The sequence below is a fragment of the Lithobates pipiens genome, unplaced genomic scaffold (genome assembly GCF_037356315.1).
Source record: "Lithobates pipiens isolate NorthernLeopardFrog02 unplaced genomic scaffold, aLitPip1_a1.2 Scaffold_22, whole genome shotgun sequence".
NCBI classification, from domain to species: Eukaryota; Metazoa; Chordata; class Amphibia; order Anura; family Ranidae; genus Lithobates; species Lithobates pipiens.
This window is the reverse complement of record NW_027507784.1, coordinates 287,430,860-287,458,644: the sequence shown is the minus strand read 5'-3', so window position 1 is coordinate 287,458,644 and position 27,785 is coordinate 287,430,860. Positions and strand designations below refer to the sequence as shown.

The window sequence follows — 27,785 nt, the reverse complement described above, 5'->3', positions numbered from 1 at the left end:
CAGCCAAGCAAGGTATTCCCTATCTTGGGGGATCACCACACCAGCCCTAGATGTGGGGAAGTCTTTCCATTTCTATCACTGGGATGGTATCACAACAAATGCAAGTGTCTCAGTCTGGGGAGGAGTGTTTCGATCTCTTAATGGTCAGAGAAACATGGTCACCGGGGGAAACTAGGATCCCCACCACATCTTTGAGCTTAAAGCAGTCATATTAACCCTACAGCACTGGACCCATACTTTTTTCAAAGTGTTACTAGGCGGTTGTCCAATCTTCTGTTCATGCAGCGTTTGGCTGTAAGGTTCTCAGTGTTGACCCTTGTTGTTTGGGCAACTTGACAGTCTTTTTGCCTCATTGTTGCCTACCCTTTCTATTAATTTCTTGGGGAACATCCCATGGTTTATATGAATACTATACCTGTGTCCTGTACGATTTGGGATAAGAGGTATTTTGACTTGCCTGTAAATTCCATACCTTGGAGAACAAGACCTACCACTTTTTTCTTTTTTCCTTGGTTTACTCTCTTGCTTGCTACAAAAATGAGGATGTATGGAGTCGTTTAGGGTTATAGTGAAGGCAGCTAGGGGGGGTATGTACCAGTGTCCTGTCACCTGAAAATACACGCTCATAGCCCATGATGTAAGAGCATGTAAGATTTGGATGTTACAGGTAAGTAAAAATTCCTCTTACCAGTTTTAAGGCCTCAGCCATCCTTTTTACCTAAAACGGATTCTTCATTCCATCTCAAGACAGGACATTGTGTTGCTGTGCTTTTTGTCCAAAGCCTCTGATACTGGTGGGTAAGGCTCTTCACACCTTGGATGTGGTTTGTGCTGTCAGATGTTAATTGAAAGTGCTGCAATCAGATTTCCTTTCTGTGCTTCCATAAGGCCCAAGAAAGGGTCACTCTGCTTTCAAATGCTTCTCTATATCGATCTGTCCGTTTTTTTTCCTCAAGCTTATGGTATTATAGGGAAAGTTTTACTATTTTTGGTAAGAGCTCATGCTACCAGGTGTGTTGGTGCTTCCTGGGCTATACATCCTCAGGCTTCAGTAGCTCAAGTTTCTAAAGCTGCTACTTGGTTTTCGGTTCATACCTTTTATACATTTTTACCAAATTAATGTTAGTCACTGAGGATGCTACATTGGTCAGTTTATGGTTTGCTACAAAAATGAAGGAGGGGACCCCCCCCCCCTTTATTTTTTATTTTTTTTTGCCAGTGTCTAATCACTGATTACTGTAAGGTGGCAGCATAAGCCTATCGTAATGGACATGAAGATACCCTGTGATGTATTCCCAAGAAAAGGATTTTACAGATAAACCAGAAATCTCATTTTGTATTGGCAGCAGTGTACTTTTCAACTGATGCTACATAAGGCAATGCATATGGATTCTTGGTGCTTATTTTGATTTAGATATGTCCTAAAATAACATTTTTGTGTGTAGATTGGTTTGATGTTTTGGAACCTTGAGTAATTCTGCAGCACAAAGCTGTTTGCTTCTAATTTGTTGTTATTACTGGGGCAAATCGGGTAATACATTTGAAAAACACAGCCAAAAATGATTACAGTCATGGCTTGATTATGTACATCAGTGTAATAGTGGATTTTCTGCAATCAGGGAAATGAAGGAGAATAATGCGCTACTAAAAGAGGAGGTGGAAGGGCTGCACAAAAAGCTAGAACGATATGACCGGATGAAAGAAGAAATGGTGGCCGTAGAGATTGAAAAAGAAGTAAGTATTCTTGCATGACAAAGGTCAGTTATTTTTTAAGTATTTAAAGGTAAACTTCAGCTAAACATGAAAATCGCCAAATCCTTTTTTATAAAAGTGAACTACAAAATAACTTTTTAAAACTATCTAATGTTTATAAACTCACACATCTACCTTTTGTTTATGTACACATACCAAACAAGTTTAAGCGTATACGTTTTTTATTCATTTTTGGTGAATATAAAGGTGAAAAATATGTTAAAATCGAAGAAAAAAAAAAATTCTAGAGACAATGCTTCGCTCATGGCACATTAACTTTTTTATTATTTTTATTTATATATTTAAGAGAAGTTAAAATATATGCTGACTTTTCTAGCTGCCTGATTGTTGAAACACTGTCTGATTTGCTCCCTGGTCAGTGCAAGTGTAGCGGCCATAACCCTCGATGGGGCGGCCTTGACTTTTGGGCTTACCGGTTACCTCCGCCTGGCTTGTTCTTCCATGTCTAGGGGTTCCCAGGGTTAGTACCCAATGACTTTGGATGCTGACACCATAAAAGTCCTTTAAAAAGGTTTTTATTTGCAGGGGTAACATCCAACAAACAGTCTCGTATGGGAACAGAGGGCAAGGGTAAATAAACTTGGGCACCTTGAACTGCTAATTATCAGGAAGTCTCTAATGCAGCCCAGAGAGTAGCCACTCACAGCTGGGCGCTTCAGCGCTGAACAAATCTCTAGCCAGAGATTATGGCAGTCAGTGCTTTAATCAGGAAATTGCAAAGTGTCTGACCTTGAATAAATTTGCAACCGAAAGTGAACAGGAACCTTTCCTCAGCACCTGGAACGTTCTGTCTCCTTTGGCAGTACTGGAAAAATGTTTGTCCTTGACAACCCAGCAACCAGGCACTTCTTGGGATGCCAGTTTGTTGGCCCTCCTCCGAAGAGTCCTCCCCCGGTCGCTTATATGAGCTGCAATGCCCATCCAAGCTGAGAGCACACCCAGGCGCCTTGATTCCTCCCTCAGTTACTGTGCCTCGGATCAGCCGGTTCCAAGACTGGGGAACAGATGGATCCTTACCCCAGACCATGCGGGTCTAGTGGGGCTAATCAAACTGACCATGTTGCGGAGCGGCACGCATGGTCCTGCTTCAGGACAGTCAGCTCCGGCCCAACGAATCAAAAAAAAACCCGAACATGTGACTTTAGCCTCTTAAGTACCCTTCCCCAGACTCCTCAGCGGGGCTAAACACACCCACTGATTGGCTCCGGGGAAACTGATACTCAAAGCGTCCAACCAGGCCTGGTTCTGGTCCTGTCATGTGCACCTAACTTTACACATGGATCAGGCAGAACCCTAACACAGCCCAGCCAAACTGAGGCCAAAGTTAAACCTGTACAATCAACCCTCAGAACCCCTTTACTGTTCTGAGGAAAAACTAAATTTGTACTACACAAGTATTTGGCAAGTTGGATGTGTTTGTATACTTGTGTTCCACTGCACACAGCAGTTCCTCCTGTAATGCAGCAGAGACCACAGTGTACAGCAGGGAACAGGTATTCCATACCCCCAGAAATGTGGAATACATGGTGGCCAGGGAGCAGCAGAGATGAGTGTTTTAACAAATGGGCAGCCGGAAAGGTATGGCATATATGTTGTATAGGGTGTTTGTGTGTGTGTGTGTGTTTTTTTTTTTTTTTTTTTCTTTTTTTACAGCTATTCATTGATTTTCAAAGTGACACGGTCAGTATAATTATGTGAGTTGCACAGCTATAATAAAAAAAGGGCAAAGCCACCCTTCAAGGGATTGATGTGTTAAAAAAAAAAAAAAAAAAACTGAGCTGCTATGTAGTGGTAGAGAGATAGTTGTGTACAAATGTACATTATCTTTTTAAAACGTTCTTTCCCCATGCAATTGAAAGGTTGGCTATGTTCCTCCAATTTTCTGGGTATACACACTTAAAGTGGGGTTGCACACAAAAAAAAAAAAAAAAAAAAGCATTAATATTCCTAAAAAAAATCATTTGGAATTTTTTTTTTTTTAACTCTTACCTCTAAATGGCTGTTGCTAGGAGTTCCCTTGTAGTCTGCCTCCTCCAGTGCCTGGGCTGGTGACATCACTTCCCCTTGGCACTGGAAGGGCTCAGCTCTGCCCCCTCCCTCCTGTCAATCATCTGGGACACGTGACAGGTCCCAGATGATCGCGCGGCCACTTGCGGCACTGTTTGCGCATGCGCAGTGGGTGCCCGGCTGTGAAGCCGAGCGTCCACACTTACAATGCTGGCGCTGCCGGGGGGGGGGGGGGGCGAGCGGGTCTTCAATCCCCTACATCTCTGGACCCTGGGACAGGTAAGTGTCAGATTATTAAAAGTCAGCAGCTGCGGGGGGGGGGGGGGGGGAGAAACAAATGGATACCCCAATCCATACAAACGAGGATTATGGAGGGATCCTCGCCACTGTGCGGAAAGGTATCCAACAGTCCCATTCAACAGAAGTCAATCTACCGACTGACTTCTCTCGATCAGGGAGGGACACAAACTGATCAAAATTTGAATTTTCTCATGTGTACCTACTTTTTTTATTTTTTTTGTAAAGTAAACTTGCTTGGAGAAAGAAACTCGCTCTCTTGTGCGGTCTCTCTCACCCTCCTGTATTTGAAGCCAAAGGCTCGGCATGGTGGAAGAGCAACTAGCATTTTGAAGTGAGGAGGTGCTGATGGGGTTCCCATTACTAATCTTTCATGAAAATACTGGTTGTCTGCCTGCCTTGCTTGAGACTCTGGCTTAAATATTTATCTCTGACCCTGAACAAGTATGCAGATGAGGAAGTCAGTCTGCCTGCTTGTTTGAGTTCAATGACTGAAGGCATTAAAGCCTAGTGGGTTAGCATCGCAGCCAGTGGAGGAAATGGATTACTGCTTGGGTTGGGTAAAAATCTAAGGTGTATGGTCACTGCAAACTTAAAGGCAACATGAAATCCATACGGTCATAAGAGTTTAGAACTTGAGTATGTAAAAAAGCATTTATAGGACACAAAATATTTTGTAAGATAATATTTCTTTCATTTTTTTTATTTTAGCTGAATTTCACTGTATTAAAACAATTTGTATTTAGACTGTGTATTTTTCTTTTTTTTTTTTCTTTTAGAAAACTTTGAAGAAGTTAAAAGGCTGGGAAAACTTGGAGCAAACAACTGGTCTGAACCTCAAGTAGGTGCTTAACATTTGACTGAAGATGATCTAATTTGTGAGATTGATGGAAAGAGTGGCAGTCATGTTGATTTGGCTCTGGCGCTGAATATGTTGGAATGTTTTTAGAACAGCCTGAGAATCAGAAAACTTTATGCTTCCATAGATACATGCCCGCCCATGTAAACTTTTAGCAAAAAATTCAAGCTTTTATGTGGGGAGGAAATTTAGAGACTCCAAGGGTCCTCATGGGGTTTTTAAAAACGTGGTGTGTGTGTGTGTGTGTGTGTGTGTGTGTGTGTGTGTGTGTGTGTGTGTGTGGCCACAAATATAAGAAAACAACATTATGAGCAAAAAAAGTGTTCCTGCATCTACATGAGTTCCTGTTAGGTCATATGTGCAATTTTTGTAAAAATTATGCGGTGCTTCCTAAGTGCTAAGGCATGCTTTGCAAAGGGGTCAAATGCTTATTTAACTCATTAAAATGTAAATTGATTTATAACTTTTTTTGAAATGTGTGTTTCTGGATTGAATTTTTTGTTCTGTGTCTCACTTTTATAAATAAACCTACCATTAAAATTCTAGACCAGTGATCGCCAAACTTTTGAAACAAAGGGTCAGTTTACTGGCCTTCAAACATTTGAGGGGCTTGACTGTGGCCAATGGGAGTGGAAAATGCCCTGGAATCAGTCGGAGTAAATAATGCCATAGGCTTGGTGGTCAATGAGAATAAAAAAAAAAATTGCACCTTTGGTATCAGTGGAGGGAATAGTGCCCCATAATTGGGGTCAGTGAGAGAGTTAGTTCCCCATCTCTGGTGTCAGTGGGAGTAATAATGCCCCCCATCTTTGCTTGCCTTTATCCAACCCTTGGAGAACTATTCCTCCCGCTGACACCAAAGGGCATTCAGCTCGCGGGCTGCAGTTTGGAGAACCCTGTTATTGACCATTTTTTTTTTTTCAGTGGGCAAATGTACAAAATCAGCAGGGAATCAAATACTTTTCCCCTCACTATTACATGAGGAACCTTTTGTAGATGAGTCACAGGCTGCTCATTCATGTAGTATTTAGATTAACGTACTTGGAGATGCTAGAATCTTTTTGATTTGCACGTGTGGTCAGATAGAGGAAGGTTTAAAACAAGCTCTGGTGAGGCAGCTCCAAGACAGTATGGCTTACCATGATGGGCACCCATCAGTGTTCAGAACTGGGTAAAATTTAGATGGACCTGGAGAAAACAGTAACTTAACAGATATACATATACATATACTTTGAATGACAATTGCGCAGTCATGCTATACTGTACCCAAACAAAATTTTTATAATTTTGTTCCCACAAATAGAGCTTTCTTTTGGTGGTATTTGATCACCTCTGGGATTTTTTTTTTTCTGCTAAACAAATAAAAAAAGACCGAAAATTTTGAAAAGTTTTTTTTGTCCTGTTACAAAACTTTTGTAATTAAGTAATTTTTTTCCTTCACTGATGGGGCGGCACTGATGGGCAGCACTGATGCCCATTGTAGGCACTGATTGGCATCCATTGAGGACATTGATTGGCACCCCTGGTGGTCCAGTGTGGGCATCCTGGGGGGGGTGAGGGCTTAGCTGATGGTTCTCCTCTACTCATGAGTGAGAAAAAGCGATCAACGGCTCTTCCTGTTTACACTGTGAACAGCCGTGATTGGACATGGCTGATCACATGGTAAAGAGTCTCTGTCAGAGACTCTTTACCTAGATCCTAGTTTTGGTGTGTCATACTGACACACCACAATAACAATCACTGCGATTCGTGGCCCCCGGGGCACGCAGCGGCTTGATATTCTGACGTCATATGACGTTCGGTCAGGATATCGCAACCACTTTGCCTACGTCCTATTGCTATATGGCAGACGGCAAGTGGTTAAACGCCAACTGCAATGTTCACGGGATGAAGTGGACCAGAACTCCTGATCCTCAAGTGTTCCATGTTGGTGCTTCAAGTAGGTCAGCTTTTTATTGGTCAACTATCCTGTCTGTATAAGATATAAGTAGAAACCAACATATTATATCATTACATGTGTTGTTTTTTGTTTTTATACCAGGCTAGAAGCAGACAGCAAAGGCACCTGACATGTTTTAGGGGACACCTTTTTTTTTCATTGTCCTCTGTTTTAGGAAACAAGTAACATGCAAATTATTACTATGTCTTAGCTTTGACTGCTTGTTTTTTTTTTTTTTTTTCAATATTGTCCGCCCTTATCAACAAACGGCTTTGTTACCCTATACATATAATTGGACCTACTACAAGAATGGTTCTTGAAATGTGATTTGACCTTCAATGTATGCATGTTTTAAACAAGATTGCTGCTTGAAGAAATAATGAGAATTTCTAGGAAAATGACATTGGGACTAGAGTGATTAGAGGCAGTCATTTCAATCAATTTAAGTATAGGTTTGTCCTGCTCTGCTATATCAAACTATATAGCACAGAGTTGCAATTGCATAGTATTAGTGAATCCTGTTGGAAACACTCTTTGGCCTAATTTGTTGAGGCTCCCAAACTGCATAGCATTGCATAAGAATTTGTGGGAGCTGAGATTTTCTCCTGAGGCAGTCTAGAGCTTTAAGAGCAGTATGAGACCCTACACATGGGTCCTTATTTTGTGTCCTAAGGCCTCATGCACACTGGATGTTTTTACAGCAGTTGTTTTTTGGCTTCAGATGTTTTTTCCACGCACACACGGGCTGTTGTCAGCAGTTTTTGACAGAGGTGTTTTCTGGCTGGAAAAAAACCCTCATAACTAGTGGATTTTGAGAGTAGTTTTTCAGCTGTAAAATGGCTCTAACTCTGAAAAAAGCCGAAAAACTCTGCTGTGCAGCATTTATCAAAGTTTTTGAGCCATAAGCATTTGGGCGTATAGTTTTGCTAAAAAAAAAAAAAAAAGCTAATAAAACAGATAAACTAACTGGCGTTTTTAGAATGTCCAGTGTGCATAAGACTTAATACTAGTGGCCCAGATCAGTCTGTGGAACATTTATACAAAGCAGGCTTTTCGCAAGCATTCTATCTGCTTCAAGCTTAACCACTTCAATACAGGACACTTTTACCCCCTTCCTGCCCAGTCTAATTATCATCTTTCAGTGCTGTTGCGATTTGAATAACAATTGCGCGGTCATGCAACGCTGTACCCAAACAACATTTTTATCCTTTTTTTTTTTTTTTTTACCACAAATAGAGCTTTGCTTTGGTGGCATTTGATAATCACTTGGCTTTTTTTTTTTTAGAGCTACTAATTAAAAAAATAAAAATAAAATAAAAAAAAGCATTTCCTGACAGACTCCATGGCAGCAACGTGTGGGTTAAGTCCCGCCTCCACTACCCTATAGGACACCACTCCCATAAATCTTTGCTCCCTGCCCATGGCCGTGTTCTTTTTTTGTCCTCCTCCGTAGGACCAGACGCTATGGTCTTTCTACCTGAAGATTGCTCCCACACGGTTCCATTGTTGGTTTGGCCGAATTGCGACTGGATGGAATTGTCGCATGACTCCGTTAAGCCCTAGCTACTAGCGGGGTATGGAGTGGGCATTGGATATAAGCGCTGGAGGAAGCCAGGAACCTAGCCACTGGCAGGCAGGCTGCGCATTTGGTCGGATAGCCCAGCTAAATAGCAGGTGACCTATTTTGCCCTGAGAAGTCCGGTATGTTTTGTTCTTACCTTCGGCCTGGAGACGATCGTGTGGGAGCGGTAAGATTGTTCCTCTTTTTCATGGCAGCAGTTTGTGTTTGTTCCTTGCTTTTCCTTCATTTCCGTTCGTTTTTTGTGTTTTCATGTATAAGGGTATAGGCATGGCGGCTGGATTAGCCTGCGTTCCGGCCGCCGCTCACTTCCTGGTTTTCCGTTAGATACGTTCGTTCTGCGCATGCGCGAGTGCGGCACAGGAACGAGGCTTGGTTCGCGCATGCGCGATAGCGGCAAAATGACGCTATTCGCGCATGCGCAGTAGCGGCGCACAGGATACGATGATGGCGTCACTAAGGCGCCCTATTTAAATATAGGAAATAGCCTGCAAGCTTTGGGATTGCTTGTAGGCTATTATATGACTTCCCCTTGTCCAGGATTTCTTCTGTGGAGGTAGGTGGCCTTCTGGGAAGAGGGGGGTGGGCGTGTGTGTGTATGGTGCTCTCAGCCTTACTTGTATGTCTTTGCAGCATTTATGGAAACCCCTAGAGATATGGACTCACCTCCGCCTGTATTTGGCCAGCCCTCTCATAATAGGTACTGTCTGGGGGGGGGGGGGGGGATCCGGTATTAGTCAGTCTGTTATCTTTCCTTATCTGTGTGTCTCTTCTATCTCTGTCTTAACCCATCTAGTTCAGAACAGCAACGCAGCTCAACGCATAGAGGAAGCGATTCTTCTAAGTCTTACCACCGGCATTCATATTCTAAGTCTAAACATCACGGCTCACCCTCAAGATCCGGGCGCCGTAGCGAGGATCGATCTCGCTCCTCCAAGGCTCATCCAGCCGTTCAGTTATTAATACTTGCTGGGGATGCAGATCGCAAGTTCCTACTGGGAAATCCCTGTGTGACCTCTGCTTTTCCAAAGCCTCTAGTGTGAGAGGGGGTACGGACCAGCATCTAAGGTCCCTTGTGGAAAATGTGGTGAAGAATCCCTCAAGGGGATCGGTGCCAGTCAGGCTCCTGTGCCTCAGTCAGAGTCACCTCAGTCTCCAGTCAGGGAGTCGCATGCTCAAGAGCTTCTGAGGAAGATAGTACCTGTGTGGGGTTTGACTTTGCCTTACTCTCCCCCTTGGTGAAGGCTATCAGAGAGGCTATCGGAGAGGCTGTGAACTTGGCTAATCCTTCCAAACAAAGGAAGTATTTTAAGCAACTTAAAAGGGAGCGTCTTAACTTTCCATTCCTGTCTGAACTTGGTGAGGTCATCACGGATGAATGGACTAAAAGTTGAGAAAAAGAATAGTATGCTCTCAAAAGTCCTAAGGTTATATCCCTTTAAGGAGGATGAGGTCAAGTATCTGGTTTCAGCTCCTCTCGTGGATGCAGCGGTGATGAGACTAGTAAAACATGTAACCCTTCCATTGGAAGATACAGTTTCATTTAAGGATGCCTTAGATAGGCGGATTGATTCCGATTTAAAGAGAGTCTACCTCACTGCTGGTTTGGCATGCAAGCCAGCATTGGCTTTAGCGGCAATGTCCAAGGCCATGGAAGTCTGGACGGACAGGGTGGATGATACCCTCAGAAACATTTCGGATGAAGTCGCAAAAACTCTCCTATCCAGGAGTTACGGCTTGTATCGGCTTTTCTGGGGGAGGCTTCGATTGACATCATCCGCTTAGTGTCTCGGGTTATGCTTTCAGCTGTAACCGCCAAACGGGCTCTTGGGCTCCGTCCCTGGCTGGCTGATCCAGCATCTAAACAGGTGTGGTGCCATATCCCTTTCGAGGGTTCTTCCCTTTTTGGGAATAAGTTGGATAATGCCATAACCCGGGCCTCTGGTGGGAAGTCGGGGTTTCTCCCTCAGGATAGACGTTTAGAAAGCCAGAGGAGATTTTTTCCTAAAAAGCAATATCAAGAGCAGGCCAGGGAGGCCCGTAGCTATAGACCGGGTCGAAAATATTCCAGGTCATCGAAGTCAAGGCAGTCCTCCTTTCAAGAAATCCGCCAAGAGCAGTGCGACAGGAGAGAGGGAACCAACCAAATCTTTTTGAGATTGTGCCCGCTCAGATAGGCCAGGTGGGGGCTCATCTTCTACTTTTTCGGCATGTCTGGGCAGCCTCAGTCCAGGACTTCTGAACCGTCAGAACGGTCTCTTCAGGTCATTCTTGGACCTTCAGCAGGTCCCCAAGACTAAAGTATGTTCCCACCTCCCTTCCGACCTCAGAAGAAAAAAGGCAGATCCTGGTGGCCTACGTGAAATCTTTACTGGCTCAAGGCGCTGCCGTTCCCATGCCAGATGATCAACGAGGGAGAGGAATTTATTCTCCTCTTTTTATGGTCCAAAAGAAAAACGGTTCTTGGAGGCCAGTCATAGACCTTACACATCTGAATCATTTTATCAAAAAGGAAAAGGTTCAAGATGGAAACCTTGTCAACAATACAACAGTCAGGCGTCTGGATGTTTTCAATAAACCTAAAGGACGCTTACTTTCATGTCCCTGTGGCAGAAGATTTTCAGCAGTTTCTGCGATTTTCAGTAGGAAAACCACATCTTCAGTTCGTATGTCTTCCGTTCGGGCTTTCGACATCCCCCCGAGTCTTTCAAAGGTGTTGTTGGCCGTAGTGGCTCTATTGAGATCCAAGGGGATTCGTCTTCACCACTATTTGGACGATCTTCTGCTGCTAGTCCAGGACAGAGACCGTCTGTTATTGCACAAGGATCAGGTTATTTCCACTCTTCAAGAATTCGGTTGGATCCTGAATCTAGAAAAGAGTCAGTTAATTCCTTCTCAGTCTCTTGTATTCCTAGGCGCACTCTTCAACACAGTGAAGGGCACCATCTCATTACCCGAAGAGAAAGTACCGGTAATTCGGGACAGAATTCGTCCGGCCCTCTCAGCCTCCCATCTCCCGTCTCTTCAGTGCCTGAGAATTATTGGCACTATGGTGGCCACCATTCCAATGGTGAAGTGGGCCCAATGGAAGATGAGACCATTCCAAAAAGGGTTTCTTCACCAATGGTTAGGCGACAAGGCTCAACTTATCCGGATCACATCTTCAATGAGAATCTCTCTGCCCTGGTGGCTTCAGAAGGAGAATCTATTCAATTGTCATTCCATTCTCCCCATCTCATGGATATCAATAACTTTGGATGCCAGCAACAGGGGCTGGGGCGCCCACTGTTTGACGGAAGTAGCACAAGGCACCTGGGACTTCCCTTCCAGGGGGATGGTGTCGAATATTCTAGAATTAAAGACAGCCTTCCGGGCGCTCCTAGCCTTTCGTCATCTGATCTCAGGAACTTCGGTTCTTCTCAGACTAGACAACAAAACAGCAGTGGCATATATAAGGTGACAAGGAGGTACTCGGAGTCTGTCCCTTCTTCAGGGGGTAGAGCCAATCATGTCTTGGGCTCAGAAGAACCTGGTCAGCATTACAGCAACTTATGTTCCAGGAACGCAGAACGTCCAAGCGGACTTCCTGTCTTGAGTCAATCTGGACAACAACGAATTGTCTCTTCACGAGGAAGTTTTCAGGCGGATTCTAACGTTGTGTTTCTCCCCAGAGGTTGACCTATTTGCCTCTCCTTGCAACAAGAAACTGGCAAGGTATTATTCCAGGTTTCGGGATCCTCAGGCTTACGGAGTGGATGCACTGACGGATCGATGGCGGTTCAACAAAGCTTACGCCTTTCCTCCGATTCCTATTATTCTACAGTTCCTCCGGAGACTCAAATCAGAAGCAGTAGAGGTGATAGCTGTAATACCTTTTTGGCCCAACAGGCCATGGTTTCCGCTTCTAATGCTCCTCAGCGTCAGAGATCCGATTCCCTTACCTCTCAGACCCGATCTTCTATCCCAGGGCTCGAAGCTCCATCCCTGTCCAGCCCATCTATGTCTGAGGGTCTGGTTTTTGAGAGGGGAAGATTAGAGGCTCTGGGTTGTCCCAAGGAGGCCTTTCCTACTCTCATGGGTGCAAGGAGGAAAAGTACCAACCAGGTGAATGAGAGGATTTGGTCTAGATTCACAAGTCACTTGTCTTCCAAGTCTTGCTCTAATGGTAATCTGACGGTTCAGGATGTTTTGGTCTCTTGCAGTCCAGACTAGACATTCCCCTATCTGTCAGCGCTCTTCGTGTACAAGTCTCTGGAGTATCCTGGGCTAAACATCCCTTGGTTCAGCAATTCTTTAAAGGAGCAATTAGACTTAGACCACAGAGGAAACCTAGATTCCCCAAGTGGATTTACCGCTGGTTCTCGTCTTCTTCTCACAACTGGACAGAACACTTTCAATCAAAGAATTGTCCCTAATGACATCTTTTTTGGTAGCCATATCTTCAGCAAAGAGAGTCTCTGAGTTTCAGTCTTTAGGATCAAAGGATCCTTTCCTCACATTTTTTCCTGACAGAGTGGTCCTAGTGCCAATACTGGGGTCGAATCCAAAGGTTACCTCAGTCTTCCACGAAATTCAGGATATTACTCTTCCTACCTTTAATTCGGCTGGGAGTCAGGATCTTCATCCTCTCGACATGGGAATTATTCTGAAACGATACTTGGAGGCAACAGCTTCTTTCCGGCAATCAGATTATCTTTTTGTTCTTTTTCACTGTAAAAACAAAGGCCTTTGGGCTTTGGTCAGAGCCAGCGCCACGTGGGTGGTTCAGGCGATCCAGTGGGCTTTTAAAGAGAAGGGCTTGGCTCCTCCTGAGGCGGTTACGGCACATTCCACGAGAAGTCTCTCTACTTCTTGGGCAGCTTCACGTCATGTGGCTCCTGAGTTTATCTGCAAGGCTGCCTCTTGGTCATCCATTCATACATTTATGGCTCACTATTGTGTCGAACCTACCAGTTTATCTTCCATTGATTTTGGTTTAAAGGTGCTGTCGGTTGACAGTGTTGCATACATTTCTGTTCAGCATTTTTGCCCACCCGAGTGTGTTTGGCGAGTTATTTCCCACACGTTGCTGCCATGGAGTCTGTCAGGAAAACGGAAAATTCCTATCAAAATACTTACCGTAATTTTCCTTTCCTGATGGACTCCATGGCAGCAGGAGTTCCCTCCCAAAATGGCTGGAGTAGGCTAGTTACCGAACACGGCCATGGGCAGGGAGCAAAGATTTATGGGAGTGGTGTCCTATAGGGTAGTGGAGGCGGGACTTAACCCACACGTTGCTGCCATGGAGTCCATCAGGAAAGGAAAATTACGGTAAGTATTTTGATAGGAATTTTCCGTTTTTTTTTTTTAAACAGCAGGCATCACTGATGGGCACTGATTGACCTCCCTGTGATCTCCAGTGAGCATCCTCATTGGGTGTGGACTGATAATCAATGCACTGATTATCAGAGCAGACCACCCCATTGTCAGCAGAGCAGCCAAATGGCTCTCCTCTACTCGTGCCTGTCAGTGCGAATAGAGGAAAAGCTGATAAATGGCACTTCCTGGTTACCATGTGATGAGCTGTGATTGGACACAGCTTATCACATAGTAAAGAGCCTATGTCATGCGCTCTTTACCAAGATCAGAGATGGCGTTTGTGTTACACTGACACAGCACACCACTGATCGCTGGGTGCCCCTGTAGCTTATCCTGCTGGACGTCGTTTGACGTCCAGTCAGGATAATAAAACCACTTTCTAGCCTTTATTCTGCTATATGGCAGGGCGGAAGGGGTTAAAGCTGGCTACACCTTTCTACTAAAGTGAACCATTTAGCTAGTAAACATTTTAAACTAAGTGTGCCATCGAAAAGGTCGTGCTTCCTTTGCCTTCATTCACCAGAAAGCCCTTTTATGTGCGCCTCTGCTTGGCTCACTATTACTGGGGATCAGACTTCCTGAATTCTGGGCTAAGCTTGCTTCGAAACATGACTTTGGATATGCTTTTTTTTTAAAGCTCTCTGAATGCCAATCAAAGCCCCTGTTACTAAATAAAATGGTTAAATTACTGTCCTATTTACAGACCTGTTTTGGCACACACGCACACTGGGGCATTAGACAAGATATATAAAAACGTGGGGAGAAAAATCATTCTAGTTGATTTGCCCCATTAAAGTAGGCGGTAAGGCCTTCCACCGCTGCACCTTCTCTCGAAAGGCCCTCACCACCATTGACAAATTATGGTCAAGAAATTTTGAGATTTTGGATTCAGATCCCCAGAAAGTAGGTGGACAATGGGACGGCGCAGTCCCGTGGCGTTTCCGAGATGTCCTCAATAGGAGAAAAAAATATATACCGTATTTGCCGGTGTATAAGGCGACCCGGCATATAAGACGACCCCCTAATCTTACAGGACAAAAATGCTTTTAAATCTGTACTTAACGTATAAGACGACCCGGCTTCCGAGGCTTCCTATTTCTTCCTTCTTCCTGCATTTGCTGGAGCCAATCACTGCGAGCGATGTATTCTATTAATGAATACAAAGCCTGCTTGGATTGGCAGAGGCTGTAACATCATCAGCCCGCGCCGCTCTGACTCTCCAAGCCAATCAGAGCAGGCTACAGAGTAGCCTGCTCAGATTGGCAGAAGTCGTTACTCCAATCCGAGCAGGCTTTGTATTCATTTGAATACAACGCTCACTGGGATTGGCTCAGCGGTATATACTGTATGTAGCCGAAGCTACATACAGTATTACCGAACACCCAGCCGGCATCCGAGGAGCTGACCCGGCGTATAAGACGACCCCTGCTTTTTGGCCAATTTTTTTACGTGTAAAAGGTCGTCTTATACGCCGGAAAATACGGTATATTTTTTTGTGCTGGGACTTTATATGAGGCAATGGCCTTAAAAGGCCAGATGCCTCCATCCTTATGTAGTGGCAAAGAGAGGGAGGAGGGAAAAAAATTGTCACTTTAAATGAAGCTTGTGGCTGCAAAAGAGTACAATGATTGTAAAGAATTAAAAATATATTGATACTATTAATTGATAAACTTGGTAACATGGGTAAAAACAGGTAATGCAGCATGATAGTAACTAGATGATATCTCATGGTGCAATTTGATAAGTACAGTTGATATTAAGGGGTACAATATTGTGTAAATACAAAAATAGTAAGCAATAATACACGACTGAATTAACACACATTACATATACACTCATGCACATATAGGGATGTTACAATTGAATACAAAATAGTTAATGACTTCTAGTCTTCAAGATAGCTCCACCACAGAACCTGCAGAGGGGCAGACCCCCATAAATACGTTGTATATGGATCCTAAAGCCTTAGGATGTCTAATCAATATGCCTGATTGTATATCTGTATATTAGTAAAGTTTGAGCGTGGCAACTAGTTGCTCTGCGCTTTTTGTGGCTGGATGGTTGCCACTCATAGGGAGCGGGCACATGATCTGAAATATAATGATATAAAATTGCCCTAAGGACCATAGACCAACGAGCTTAATATAAAGTCCCAATTTTTGTGTCCCCCCCTTGACATTCCCTCAATAGGGAAGAGAGACCATTTGGCACAGTTTATACACCCTTGTCTATTTCCTTCGATGCGACTTTGGCTGTTGCCCAACTGTAGCATTGATAAAAATTAAGATGTGACTTTCATGCGGCTTTTGAGACTTAACATTGCAGTCTGTGGCAATCAAGTAGAATAATGGTCTCATCAAAGTAGTGCAGAAACCCTTTTAAAGTCGCTTAGATTTGAACAGCTTCCATTGAAATACATGGTGGGCTGTGAGTTGTCATGTGACTTTGTGTGCAAAGTCACATGACAAATTGCACAAATGTGAATGGAGCCTTAATGGATTTTACCAAGGGGAATGTTGGTTGCTGTAAGTTTATACTTCATACCATTCCTTTCTCCCTTATTTTTATGATCGTTTTTTCTTTCCCTAAAAGATGTTTTTCTTTCTAAATGTAATTCTAGTTTTACCTTTTATGTTTAGTGTTCTTCTTTAAGTAACCGCTAGACAGAAAAATTGGTAGTATTTTCAGGAACCTGTGAATGGCTATAAAACTACTTATTTCCTGGAATACGTCTCTTTTCCTAAATTGGAGTATGAGGAGCTGGTGATTTAACAGTAAATTACTTTTGCTTGTATTTTTCTCATAATGAAATCCAATTATAATGCTTCCATATGTGTTTACGATCTCCCTCATAATCACCAGCATCTGTCACCCGCCCCCCCGTCTTCCCACACAATGCAAGAGCTGGGTCTTCATAACATTCCTTCAGATGATGGTGCTGGAACGTCGCCTTGGCTGACTATTGCATGTCCTTGCCTCAATATTCCACCTAAGTGACTTTCTGGTTGAAAAGGAAAAAAAAAAGAAAGAGGACACGTTTAAGCTTTTACTTACCTCAAGCTGTTCATGTTTAATGAAGTAATTTAGCAGCAGGAGACAAATGGAAATGAGTGACAAGTTTTTATTTTTTTTTTTCCTTTATTTTTTATTTTTTGCTCCAGTCTAATAACATCTTCATTTAAAATTAGGCTGTTCAGTTGGAGCAGTGAGATTTTGATTAAGCCACGTAACATTGAACAGCCTTTCTGAGAGCGAATATGTATTTATTAGAGAATGGAAGGGAGAAAAAATGTTAATTGCGCCCAAGGAAATAATTTATAGCCACGCTTTAATAATTTGCCTTGGGCAGATTTCACACTGTTTCCAATAAAATTTATCCTGTAAATGCTAATATATAAGATGTGGATTTGCATGCTTTGGGGCATTAGAGAGCCGTGAATGGCATGATTGACGTACGCCCCTGGTCTTGAGGTAGCAGGAAGAATTCGCTAGGGCTAGCTAGAAATAGTTGTGGTTTTAACTGTCCCATCAAGGCTAATATTACTCCTGCTATTCCTTAGCCTTTTCAAATTATTTTTTATATCATTAAGCTGGTCCTTGGATTATTTTGACCTTTAATTTCTCTTCTGTATCTTTTACTTTTGATGGCCTAGAACTCGATATTAGATATTTCATAGTTTTAACATTAAAGCTAAAGTTTAGCTAAACATTTTTTGCTCTACTGCTTTAGTTACATTATTTACCTATAATGTCCCACAATGTGCAGGCTGCTGAATTCTGTAGAAATTGTCCCTGCGGGGCTACCCTGTCCTCTTCCTGCTGCTGGAGTTTCAGCACTGTGGGGAGTTGACAGCTTTGGGTTTCCAGGCTTAGCTACACTAAAAAACATCAGTCAGGGTCACAAGCTATTTTACAAATTACGCTGACTGAACGTGATCTGTGAATTGGGCACAGTCTGATCGGTCACAGGATTCTCTGCTCCATTTACAGATTGTGTTTGCAGGCAGTGTAATATGACCTTGTATAGCAGGGGTAGTGAATTAAAATTCACAGAGGTCCAACCAGTAAAATTTTCTTACAACCAAGGTCCAAATCATGTGTTTGGAGATCCTTCACATCATAGCCCCCTCTTAAATCACAATCTTGCTCTTACATCAGATCTACTGTCGCCTGTTGTAGAGCAACTATGGAAGCTTTCAAGAAAGCTACGTCACCACTGCCTTCAAGGGAGGCCAGGGCTACATCACCAGAGCCCCAGGAGAGGCGTAATTGAGATTAAAAACGATTGTGTGTATACATATGCCAGTTTGCAGTGCAAGGGTGGTGTGTATCCTGCTGAGCATGCAACACTGCATACAAATGTGGTTTCAATGGTTTTGGGGAGGAAAGGTCTGCTTTTTGTTATTACTTTTTTTTTTTTTTTTTTGGAGCAAAGTGCATACAGTACATGGAAGGTACCCCCAATCTTAAACTTTTCATCCCTTTCTCTGTATGAAAAATGCATTAGAAGACTTGCATAGTAAGTAGTGAAATAAATTAGTTCTGTGTGAACTTCACATATACCTAAAATCACTTTGAAAAGGTGCAAGACAAGCAATTGTGCAGAATGTTGGAAGTTTTTTCCTATATTAAAGCTGAACTCCAGGTGTGATCTTGGTTGCATACATAATAGGTGCAGCTTTGACCAATGTAAATATGCATATCTCATTCCTGGGGGACCACTGTGGAATGTAACAATCACAGTTGTAGTTGAGGCTACTATAGCAATTTCTGTGGTCTTCCGGGTCCTGTACCAAGCTACTGCACACTAACCACAGGAAGTCACTTACTTGGCAAACGCCTCTGTTCACAGCACACCTTGTATTTATTTTTTTCAGTGAATACAAGGTTTTTTCCTTATTGACTGAGGTTGGAAGAAGGAGAGGTGGTGGTCTCGCTATCTCCATGCCATCCAATCAGAAAACTGATGGCAATGGCAAGCGAGCAACCTCCTGTGGTTGGTATGCAATGGAGCAGCTGCTTGACACTTGACAATGATCACTGTAGTGGCGATGACTACCACCGTGATCGTTGGCTTCCACAGTAGCCCCTAAAGTGTGAAATATGCTTATTTACGTTTGGCCGCACTGTGGGCAAATAAAGCAGAATTATGCTCATCTTGGATGGCTGCTGACATTTTTGACAAATTAAAATGATGTGCAGATAGGTAACTTTAATGCAGAAGAGACAAAGCATGTCTCTTCTGCCTGTTTGCCCATTTTCATTTAGTATATAAAGTTCTACTTTAGGGTCAGACCTGGAGTTCAGCTTTGGGCCCTTCTAAATAAAAAAATTGCATGTTGCATGTGTAATTTAAAAGTTGAACTCAAGTAATTCAGTCATTATGGAAAATGTGCAGGCATACTATGAGTTGAAGCAGTATTTAACCCAAATACAAAAATGTCATCCTGCCTGTAACACACCCACCTGTATTGGCATCCCTGCATTCTGAAAGAAGAAGACACCTTTTGACAGCAGCATTGGCAGGCTGAGGGAGTGGGTATTGCAGTAGATGTACCAGCAGATTTAAGATACACTAACAAACGTAAAGCCAAACTCCAACTAACACTTTTTAAGCAGTTAAACCAACAGTTTTTTCCTATTGGGATAAAAGTTTTAAATAAAAGCCAAGCATTGTAAGCACCTCTATCAGTGGTAAATGGTTTTTCTCAACCCTCTGCGGGGAAGCTTGTTCTCTTGAAAAACAGACTTATTAGCTGGATCACCAGGGGAAAATACAAGAGAGAAAACTAAATGTCGCCATGACATTTAAGAATTGGTAAGCTCCAATATAATGTTTTGCTTTTGAGTTTAATACCACTTTAAAGTAGTTGTAAACTTCAAACATGAAACCTGAACAAAGCTTATCCCTTTTATAGTGCATACTTGTCCCAATCCAGAGCACTAAATGTAATTTCTGTTTGCTGTCTGATTCTCTGCAATCTGTGGTGACAAAGGGGGATCTCCAACACTCAGCCTTTGACTACCTCAGCTCTTTTCCTTTGTGCTGTTCCCTTCCCCCTCCTCCCTTCCCCCTCCTCCCTTCCCCCTCCTCCCTTCCCCCTCCTCTCTTCCCCCTCCTCTCTCCTCCCTTCCCCCCTCCTCTCTCCTCCCTTCCCCCCTCCTCTCTCCTCCCTTCCCCCTCCTCTCTTCCCCCTCCTCTCTCCTCCCTTCCCCCTCCTCTCTCCTCCCTTCCCCCTCCTCTCTCCTCCCTTCCCCCTCCCCTCTGCTTTTGGAGCTCTCCTCACTGAGCTCTGCAGTGTGTAATTTCAGCTCTCCGCCCCCTACTTTCTAACAAATCAGATAAGCCTTATAAATTCTGGCTTTTTAACAGCTATAGAGAAGATAAAATTGCAGATAAACAGGTACAACTTGTATAGGAGGATTTGTGTCATCTCTATGTATCACATGAGGCTAGTTGCGTCACTGGGTATATGTATGGGTTTAGCAACCTTGCTTGCCACCTTGTGCACTTATTTCTTTAGGCTGGCTACACACACACACACACACACACACACACACACACACACACACACACACACACACACACACACACACACACACTATGCGGTGCAGCACACTGCTTATGATTCGGATAGGAATCACATCAGATTCCTATTCAATTCTCATATGATGTCTGTGTGGTGTGATTTTAGCCATTCATTTGTACATTTGTATGGCTCCAACCACAGCTGCACAAAAAAGAAGCAGGACCCCCCCCCCTGCATGGAATTCTGTCAATCGCTCTGCATTTTGTGAACCGTTTTGGGGTGTCGTTATTGAACGTTTGCACGAATTCTGAGCAAATTCAATGCAGTGTGGGAAACGCATAGGGTTTTCTGCTTTTCCTGCACTGTATATATGTGAACCCAGCCTTATCTCAGTTTTATGCAGCTCCAGGGGTCTACTATATTTCCAGAGCTCCGAAGCTGTAACTTCTGGTCTCATGCAGCTGCTTTGCCCACTTCTTGCCTCCTCCTTCCCAATTACAGACCACTTTGTATATTCTGAATGAGTTCACATAATACAAAGGTTTTAGTGAATGGGCAGCAGAGGAGAAGGGTGGGTGGAGCTGCTGTGTGTAAGACTGGGTCCCTCCTCTCAGAACCCAGAGTGTAGTGATAGCTATACTCCTGGAGCTGAGGTGGCATGCAGTTTGTTGAACTCCTAGTATGCCTTTGCACATGTGGGACTTCTGTTTTTTACTTTTTTCGATCTGCAGAAACAAAAATTCCTTTTTATGTTCCTAAAAGGGTACTGAAATGTGGAAGTTGTGCCCTGAAAGATTAGTCGGGGAAAAGGTCTAGTTTCTGGCATTGCTTATGGTCTCTCTGCAGCTGATCTCTTCCACACATCACACTGACACACATCTATGAGGCTGCAAGCACAGAAGTGCCTAGGCACATTCACATACCAGGAAGTGCTCTAATGTTCAATAGGGATTCCAGACAAAGGGGAAATCTTTCAGGGTACTGCTTAGACACTTTCCTATAAGATGGAAGTACCTTTTTGTTGAGTTCAGTTCCACTTTTGTTCTTCCTTTTTTTTTTTTCTTTTGCATACATACATTGTTCGCTTTATAAATGTAATTATTAGGGCATACATTTGCACTCAGCTTGCAAAGCATTCTAGTGTTTCTAATGCTTGCAGGCTTGTTGGTAGCCTCTGCATGTCCCTTGTGTGTCTGTTCCTTCAGTTTAAATCTTTACATTCTTAAAATTCAAGCATGCCTGCTTTCTGTGCAGAGGGAGGGAAGAACGTGATGACGTCTAGGACCTGTTTTAGGTCAATCCAAATAAAAAGTGGTTCCAAAGCAGATCAAACAATCCAGAGGACTGTAACCTCCCAGCTTTCACTGGGTCCCCTTTGCTCAAGTGAGATTTAGAGTTTGTGAGTACTTTGAGGTCTTCCTCCAGCTTGATCAGGCAGAGGTCTGCACTGTTTTGGTTATTCTGTTTTCCCACCACTTCAATGTGAATCGGCAGACTGAAAACATTTGTGCAGAAAATTGCACAGGAAAGCTATGCCAGGCACATGGAAGGATTTGGGCCTGTTAGGCCGGTCATGACTTGCTATTATAGAATTAAACAATCATTGGCTGTCAGAATCTTTTATTTTAGCATTTGCCCATTATGGATCATCAAATATGTTGATGAAGGGATTCTGCTACAGATGCCACCATTATCTTGTTGATGGTTTAATTACGAGTTTGAATAAGCTTATTTTTCTTGTGTCTCACGTTTATAAGTTACTTATAGCTTTAGGTAAACTCAAAACACTGCAAAATAAGTTTAATTCAGGTTATTAGTACACACTGGATCTGAATTTACTGCATTTTAAAAATGCTTGTAGGCTTTGTAACTTGTCCACTAGATGGCAGTATTGCTGACCAATGTACCTGAGAATGGAAGCTTATTTGTATGTGTTAGGATGTTTTGTTACGTTTGAAAATGTTATCTATAGAGATTTCTTTGTGGTTACCATTGGACCCAAATTAAAACACGTCTGAACATATAATATCTAGAGCTCAGGAAAGGCTTATGAACAACTGCATATAAATATCAGTTGCAGAAGTAATTTCCCTGTGCTGCCTTCAGAAGCCTCTCTTGGCAGACCCCTGATAGTTTTTGTGCTGCAGATAAGTCTTTGGTGCACTAATGAAACCTATTATATAGAAATTAGGTCTATTAGGCACAGATTAGTGTTGCAGATTGGTAAAATGCTTTACGTAAAGTACACAGCTTCTCTCCCTGGCAGTCAAGAACAAGCATTTCTCTATTTCCCATCTTGGGGCTAGGCTGGCTCTGGCTGCTGTGTTGGCTGTGCTGTGTAACCTCAATTTAAGTGCAGTGAAACCAGGCTGTGCTATGATTTTTTTTTTTTTTTTTTTCCCCTATATCCTCTAAATTTTGCTTGCTGTTGCCAGCTGAGAGCCTGCTGCTACCCTTCTGTCTGGGTCCATCGAGATCATACAATTTCTGATTCTGCCTAGCATTGAAAAGGCTAAATGAGGACATGACTTGCTCTTGATGTCTTAAATGTATTTATTTTGACTAGCCACTGACCACCTTGACTTCAGCATTGCTGTTATTGGGCAGTAAAGTGGTTTACAGAAGTCTGTATAATTGAAAGAAGGCTGCTGTGTGATAAGGTGTTGAAATCCGAAAACCAATCTCTCCATATTGGAGAAAAGCTGGTAGCTAGACAAGTACCTGACTTCTTTTTTTTAAATATTTATTTAGGCCTGTGTCCATTCCCTCCGTCCAACACATGATACCTTTTGGAGAACTAACCGAACAGACAACAAAAAGCATCTGTTGCATTATGCTTTCCTGGCTCAAATCTATTCAGCAGTGACATGCCACATAAAAATTGCCACATAAAGCACTTAAATTGTTTGAACACCCCTAAACTTTCTTTGCAAGCAACCTAATCTTAGTGCAATTCTTCCTCACCATGCTATGGAGGTCAGACCATGACAGTCCCCTCTTTTCCCATGATGCAGCACAATCTCTGCCATTTTACTTCATGTAAGCTATACTTACCAGAGTCCTGTAGGTGGTGGTGATACTGATACTAAATGGGAATATTTACAGAGGAAAGGGGATACAGCTTTTTGTTCTCCGGGGAGTTTCCTCTTCCTAATGCAGCAGAAAGAACCCAAAAATTGGAGTAGAGGCAGGCCACATAACACCGAATGGTCAAGTAATTGGACTCTCCTGGCTTTTTAAAATGTATTTTTTTTTTATTCCATTCATTTGAATGGTAAATATTAACCACTTCAATACCAGGCACTTATACACCTTCCTGCCCAGATGATTTTTGAGCTTTCAGAGCTGTTGCATTTTGAATGACAATTGTGCCAGTATGGCTACTTTGTATAAAAGTAACACTAGAATTCTAACGAGAGCTGTACTTCAGAAACGATGATCCAGACATGGCATACGCATCGTTAAAATAGGGGTGGACCGAAATTAAAATTCTGGACTGAAACCAAAAATTCAGGATGCGCTTGGCTAAAACCCAAAACGAGCAATTATTTTGTATTCAATTGTACCCTACATGTGCATGAGTGTATGAGTGTGTGTGTATATATTTTATGTAGAATTGTATAATATTTTTTTATTTTAATATTATGAAGTTGGATGCATATGAATTTATTATTTATTAAGGAGGCAAATATATCGGCACATCCTTAGTTAAGAGTAACTTTTTTTTTTTTTTTCTCGCCACCAGTTACAAAAACCTCTCTGTCTGCAGTAATGCTTTAAAGTGGAACTAAACCCTCCTATCCTTTTAAGCCAAAGAAGCTGCCATCTTGGCCTCTGACTTATGACTCCAGCCATATGATGGTTTGACAGTTTGTTTGAGAGCACTAGGAAATGTGACCGTTACATTCCCGGCATCCTGGGAATTTAACTTTTTCTGAAACTGCTAAATTGACGGGTTTAGTTCTGCTTTAACCACCTAAGGAATGGGCCTATTTTTCAGACCCGGTGTTTACAAGTTAAAATAATTTATTTTTGCTAGAAAATTACTGAGAACTCCCAAACATACACACACATACATATATATATTACACACACACACACACTATCTCACAAAAGTGAGTACCATCCTCACATTTTTGTAAATATTTTTTTATTTGTTTTCATGTGACAACACTGCTACAATGTAAAGTAGTGAGTGTACAGATTGTATAACAGTGTAAATTTGCTGTCCCCTCAAAATTAACTCAACACACAGCCAATAATGTGTAAACTGCTGGCAGCAAGAGTGAGTACACCCCTATGTGAAAATGTCCAATCCATTTTCTCTTCACAAAGGCTCCAGGTAAGCCATCGGGAGTGTGGGGGGCCTATCCCATCCCCATCCCGTTCCCAATAAAAGTGATTTTGCAGTGAATCCACTTTTATCTCAAAGAGAACAGTCCACTTTAAAAAAATAAATACTGGGGTTATGGCAGCTAGCTGCTGCCATGACAACGATATTTAACGTCAAAGTAGCGATGTATAATGACAGCGGCTGGTCATTAAGTTGTTAAAGTGGATGTAAACCCTCACATATACCCAGTAAAGTGAACAGCCTCAGATGATACACGGGGATAAAACCTCTACCTATTTAACCAAATAAGGACTGGGCCTCTTTTTCAGATTTGGTGTTTACATGTTTAACCCTATCATGACTAAGCCTATTTTTGATATTTGGTGTTTACAAGTTAAAATACATATTTTTTGCTAGAAAATTATTTGGAACCGCCAAACATTATATATATATATATATATATATATATATATATATATATATATATAATTTTTAGCAGAGACTCTAGAGAATAAAACGGCGATTGTTGCAATATTTTATGTCACACGGTATTTGCGCAGCAGTGTTTTAAACGCAACTTTTTGGGAAAAGGGACACTTTCATGAATTAAAAAAAAACGAAACAGTAAAATTATGCCAATTTTTTTGCATAATGTGAAAGCTAATGTTACGCCGCGTAAATAGATCCTCCTCTTCTCGGGTCCCTCGTCGGTGCTCCTGGTCCCTCCCTCCTTTTGAGTGCCCCCACAACAAGCAACTTGCTATGGGGCACCCGAACTGATCTGCAGCTCTGTGTCCATTCAGACACAGAGCTGCGATTTGGCCCTGCCCCGCCCCTTCTCTCCTCATTATCTTACCAACTTTGACAGCAATGGGAGCCAATGGTGCCACTGCTGTGCCTCAGCCAATCAGGAGGTAGAGTCTCGGACGGCTGAGGCACTCATGGAAATCGCTGAATCAAGAGGGGGCTCAGTTAAGTATTAGGGGGACTGAGGGGGGGTTGCTGCACACAAAGGCTTTTTAACTTAATGCGTAGAATGCAGGAAGATAAACAATTTACAACCACTTTAACCACTTCAATACAGGTATTCTTTGTGGATTGATCTGGGGTTTATAAGACCCCAAACCCCTCTTCTGCACTTGAAAGTATTCAAATCAACAACTTGAGGTAATATTGGTACGTTTCTGGCCGATACTGATACTTTGTAAAATGGGAATATCGGCCGCTCCCATAATAATTTGACCCCCTTCTTTCTATAATGTCAAACACTAAGTAAGAAAAGTTAAGGGAGAAAAAAAATAATTTAATATGTATGTAAACCCAAGAACAAAAATTTTATATTTTATCTTTCCAGTCCTTGATGTGGTGCCCGTATTGTTTTTTTTTTTTTTTCCTGGCTTCTTTTCCTTTAGCTTGTGATCCTGCCAGGGTGGCAGTACTCAGTTACTGTAACGTGTCTTTCGAGAGCAGCATGGTTAGACTACAGAACACCTCCCTTATGTTCTCAAAACAGATGGGGTAGACGTTCTGTATTCCTAACCGTGTAGTCTGGCCGGATCTCCAGGTATTTTTGTGCACTTACAGAGCAGATATAAATCACTTTCAGTGGTGTATTGAACAGATCAAAAGAGAGCAAATTAGAGAAGTTACGGTTTACATATACTTTAGGAATGAGTATTCACATTTTTAGATTAGTTCAGTTGTTACTGGTTCTCTTTAAACAAGATCCTAATCCTAGATAATTGCAAAATGATCTGGTTATACCATAAGAGTTTTAATGGGCATACATAGATATTGCAGGGGCTGTGAATGTTGGCAGGCATTGCTGAATACAGACACGCTAGACTCGCTACACTTTCAGCATTGTGTTCGAACGTTTTATCAGTAGATGGTATCGTAGCAATTTGCTAGCATTGTCTGGTACTGACTGATCTGGAGACAAAAGGGAGTTTAACACATAAAGGAAGAAGAGAATCGGTAAGGATGTGGGCTTGGAGTGATTATCAATGTAGGCAGCAGATGGCTAATATGTCATTTAAGGTCACTGCTGTTGGAAGTTAGTAAGATGTAAGTTACTAGTGTAATATTGTCTTGATTTTATGAAGTTCTTGTACTCTTCAGTGCGGTCTTTGCATAGCACTTTTTGGAGATCAGTTATCTGCGTACACGTTCCTCTGCCTCTCCTATGTTAAAACTATACATACACTTTTTTTTACATTTAGCCATACACTTTTTCGATTTAGATTCCACCTGTGGTCTGAACTGTGATAAGCATGTATGGATGGAGGAATCTTTGAGTGGGGCATTGTATTTAGGCAGCCACAGCTGTATGCATACCTGAACAGTGACTGCATCTGATGGAATGCAGTCTCTCTTTGGCCTATAATTGCCGACAGTGTCATCCACAAATTGAATTTTGGCCCATTTAACAGGAATTGGCTGAAATTCCAGCCACGTATGGATAGCTTAAGAGAGTGTGTTTATGAAAAACTACTGAACTTTACAACACAATTGGGAATTAACAAAAATTGTCTGACACAAACTTGGCCTCCACTGGAGCTCAGCCAATCAACTTTTACGTTTAAATTTTTTAAGCTTTGTGGGAAAAAATGTAAGAAGCCAATTGGTTAGCGTGGGCAACATCAACAATTTGGACCATTCTCAGACAAAGGAAATCTGTGGTCACATCATATACTTTCAAATTATAACATTAGCATTGTATTAGCAAGACAAACAGTAGTTGTATTTAACAATCCAATATGATTACTTGAATTATCTATTTTCATGTTTTGAGTTTTGCCTGTGTCTGCTGTATTTCAGAATTTACTTCCCTTCCTTGTACAGATCCATATTTGATTATTCATGAGGACAGAGTGGTGTTACACCCTCGTCCAGGCTTTTTGCCAAAAGTAGTTTTAGGTTTTCACCTGAACCAAGATATTGGATGTATGAATGAATGAAATACTTGTATAGAGCACAATGCGAACTGAATCGCCTCTATTGTCCTGCCATTGTTTTTTCCAAAACCATGTTCCAGGGAAGAAAGGTTACAATTTTGTTTTGATGTGGTGAGAGCAGTAAGAATCTATTTAAAGACAACTGCACACATT

At 42.3% G+C, this 27,785-nt stretch overlaps 1 protein-coding gene across 1 annotated transcript in view; it reads left to right on the top strand.

Moving 5' to 3' along the window:
* Positions 1-27,785, top strand: part of MAD1L1 (mitotic arrest deficient 1 like 1) — a 1,159,769-nt gene that overhangs the window by 53,949 nt on the left and 1,078,035 nt on the right. Inside the window, exons 8-9 of the mRNA XM_077449134.1 lie at positions 1,620-1,734; positions 4,857-4,918. Coding sequence (XP_077305260.1) covers positions 1,620-1,734; positions 4,857-4,918 — 177 coding nt within the window. The remainder of the gene's footprint in view (positions 1-1,619; positions 1,735-4,856; positions 4,919-27,785) is intronic.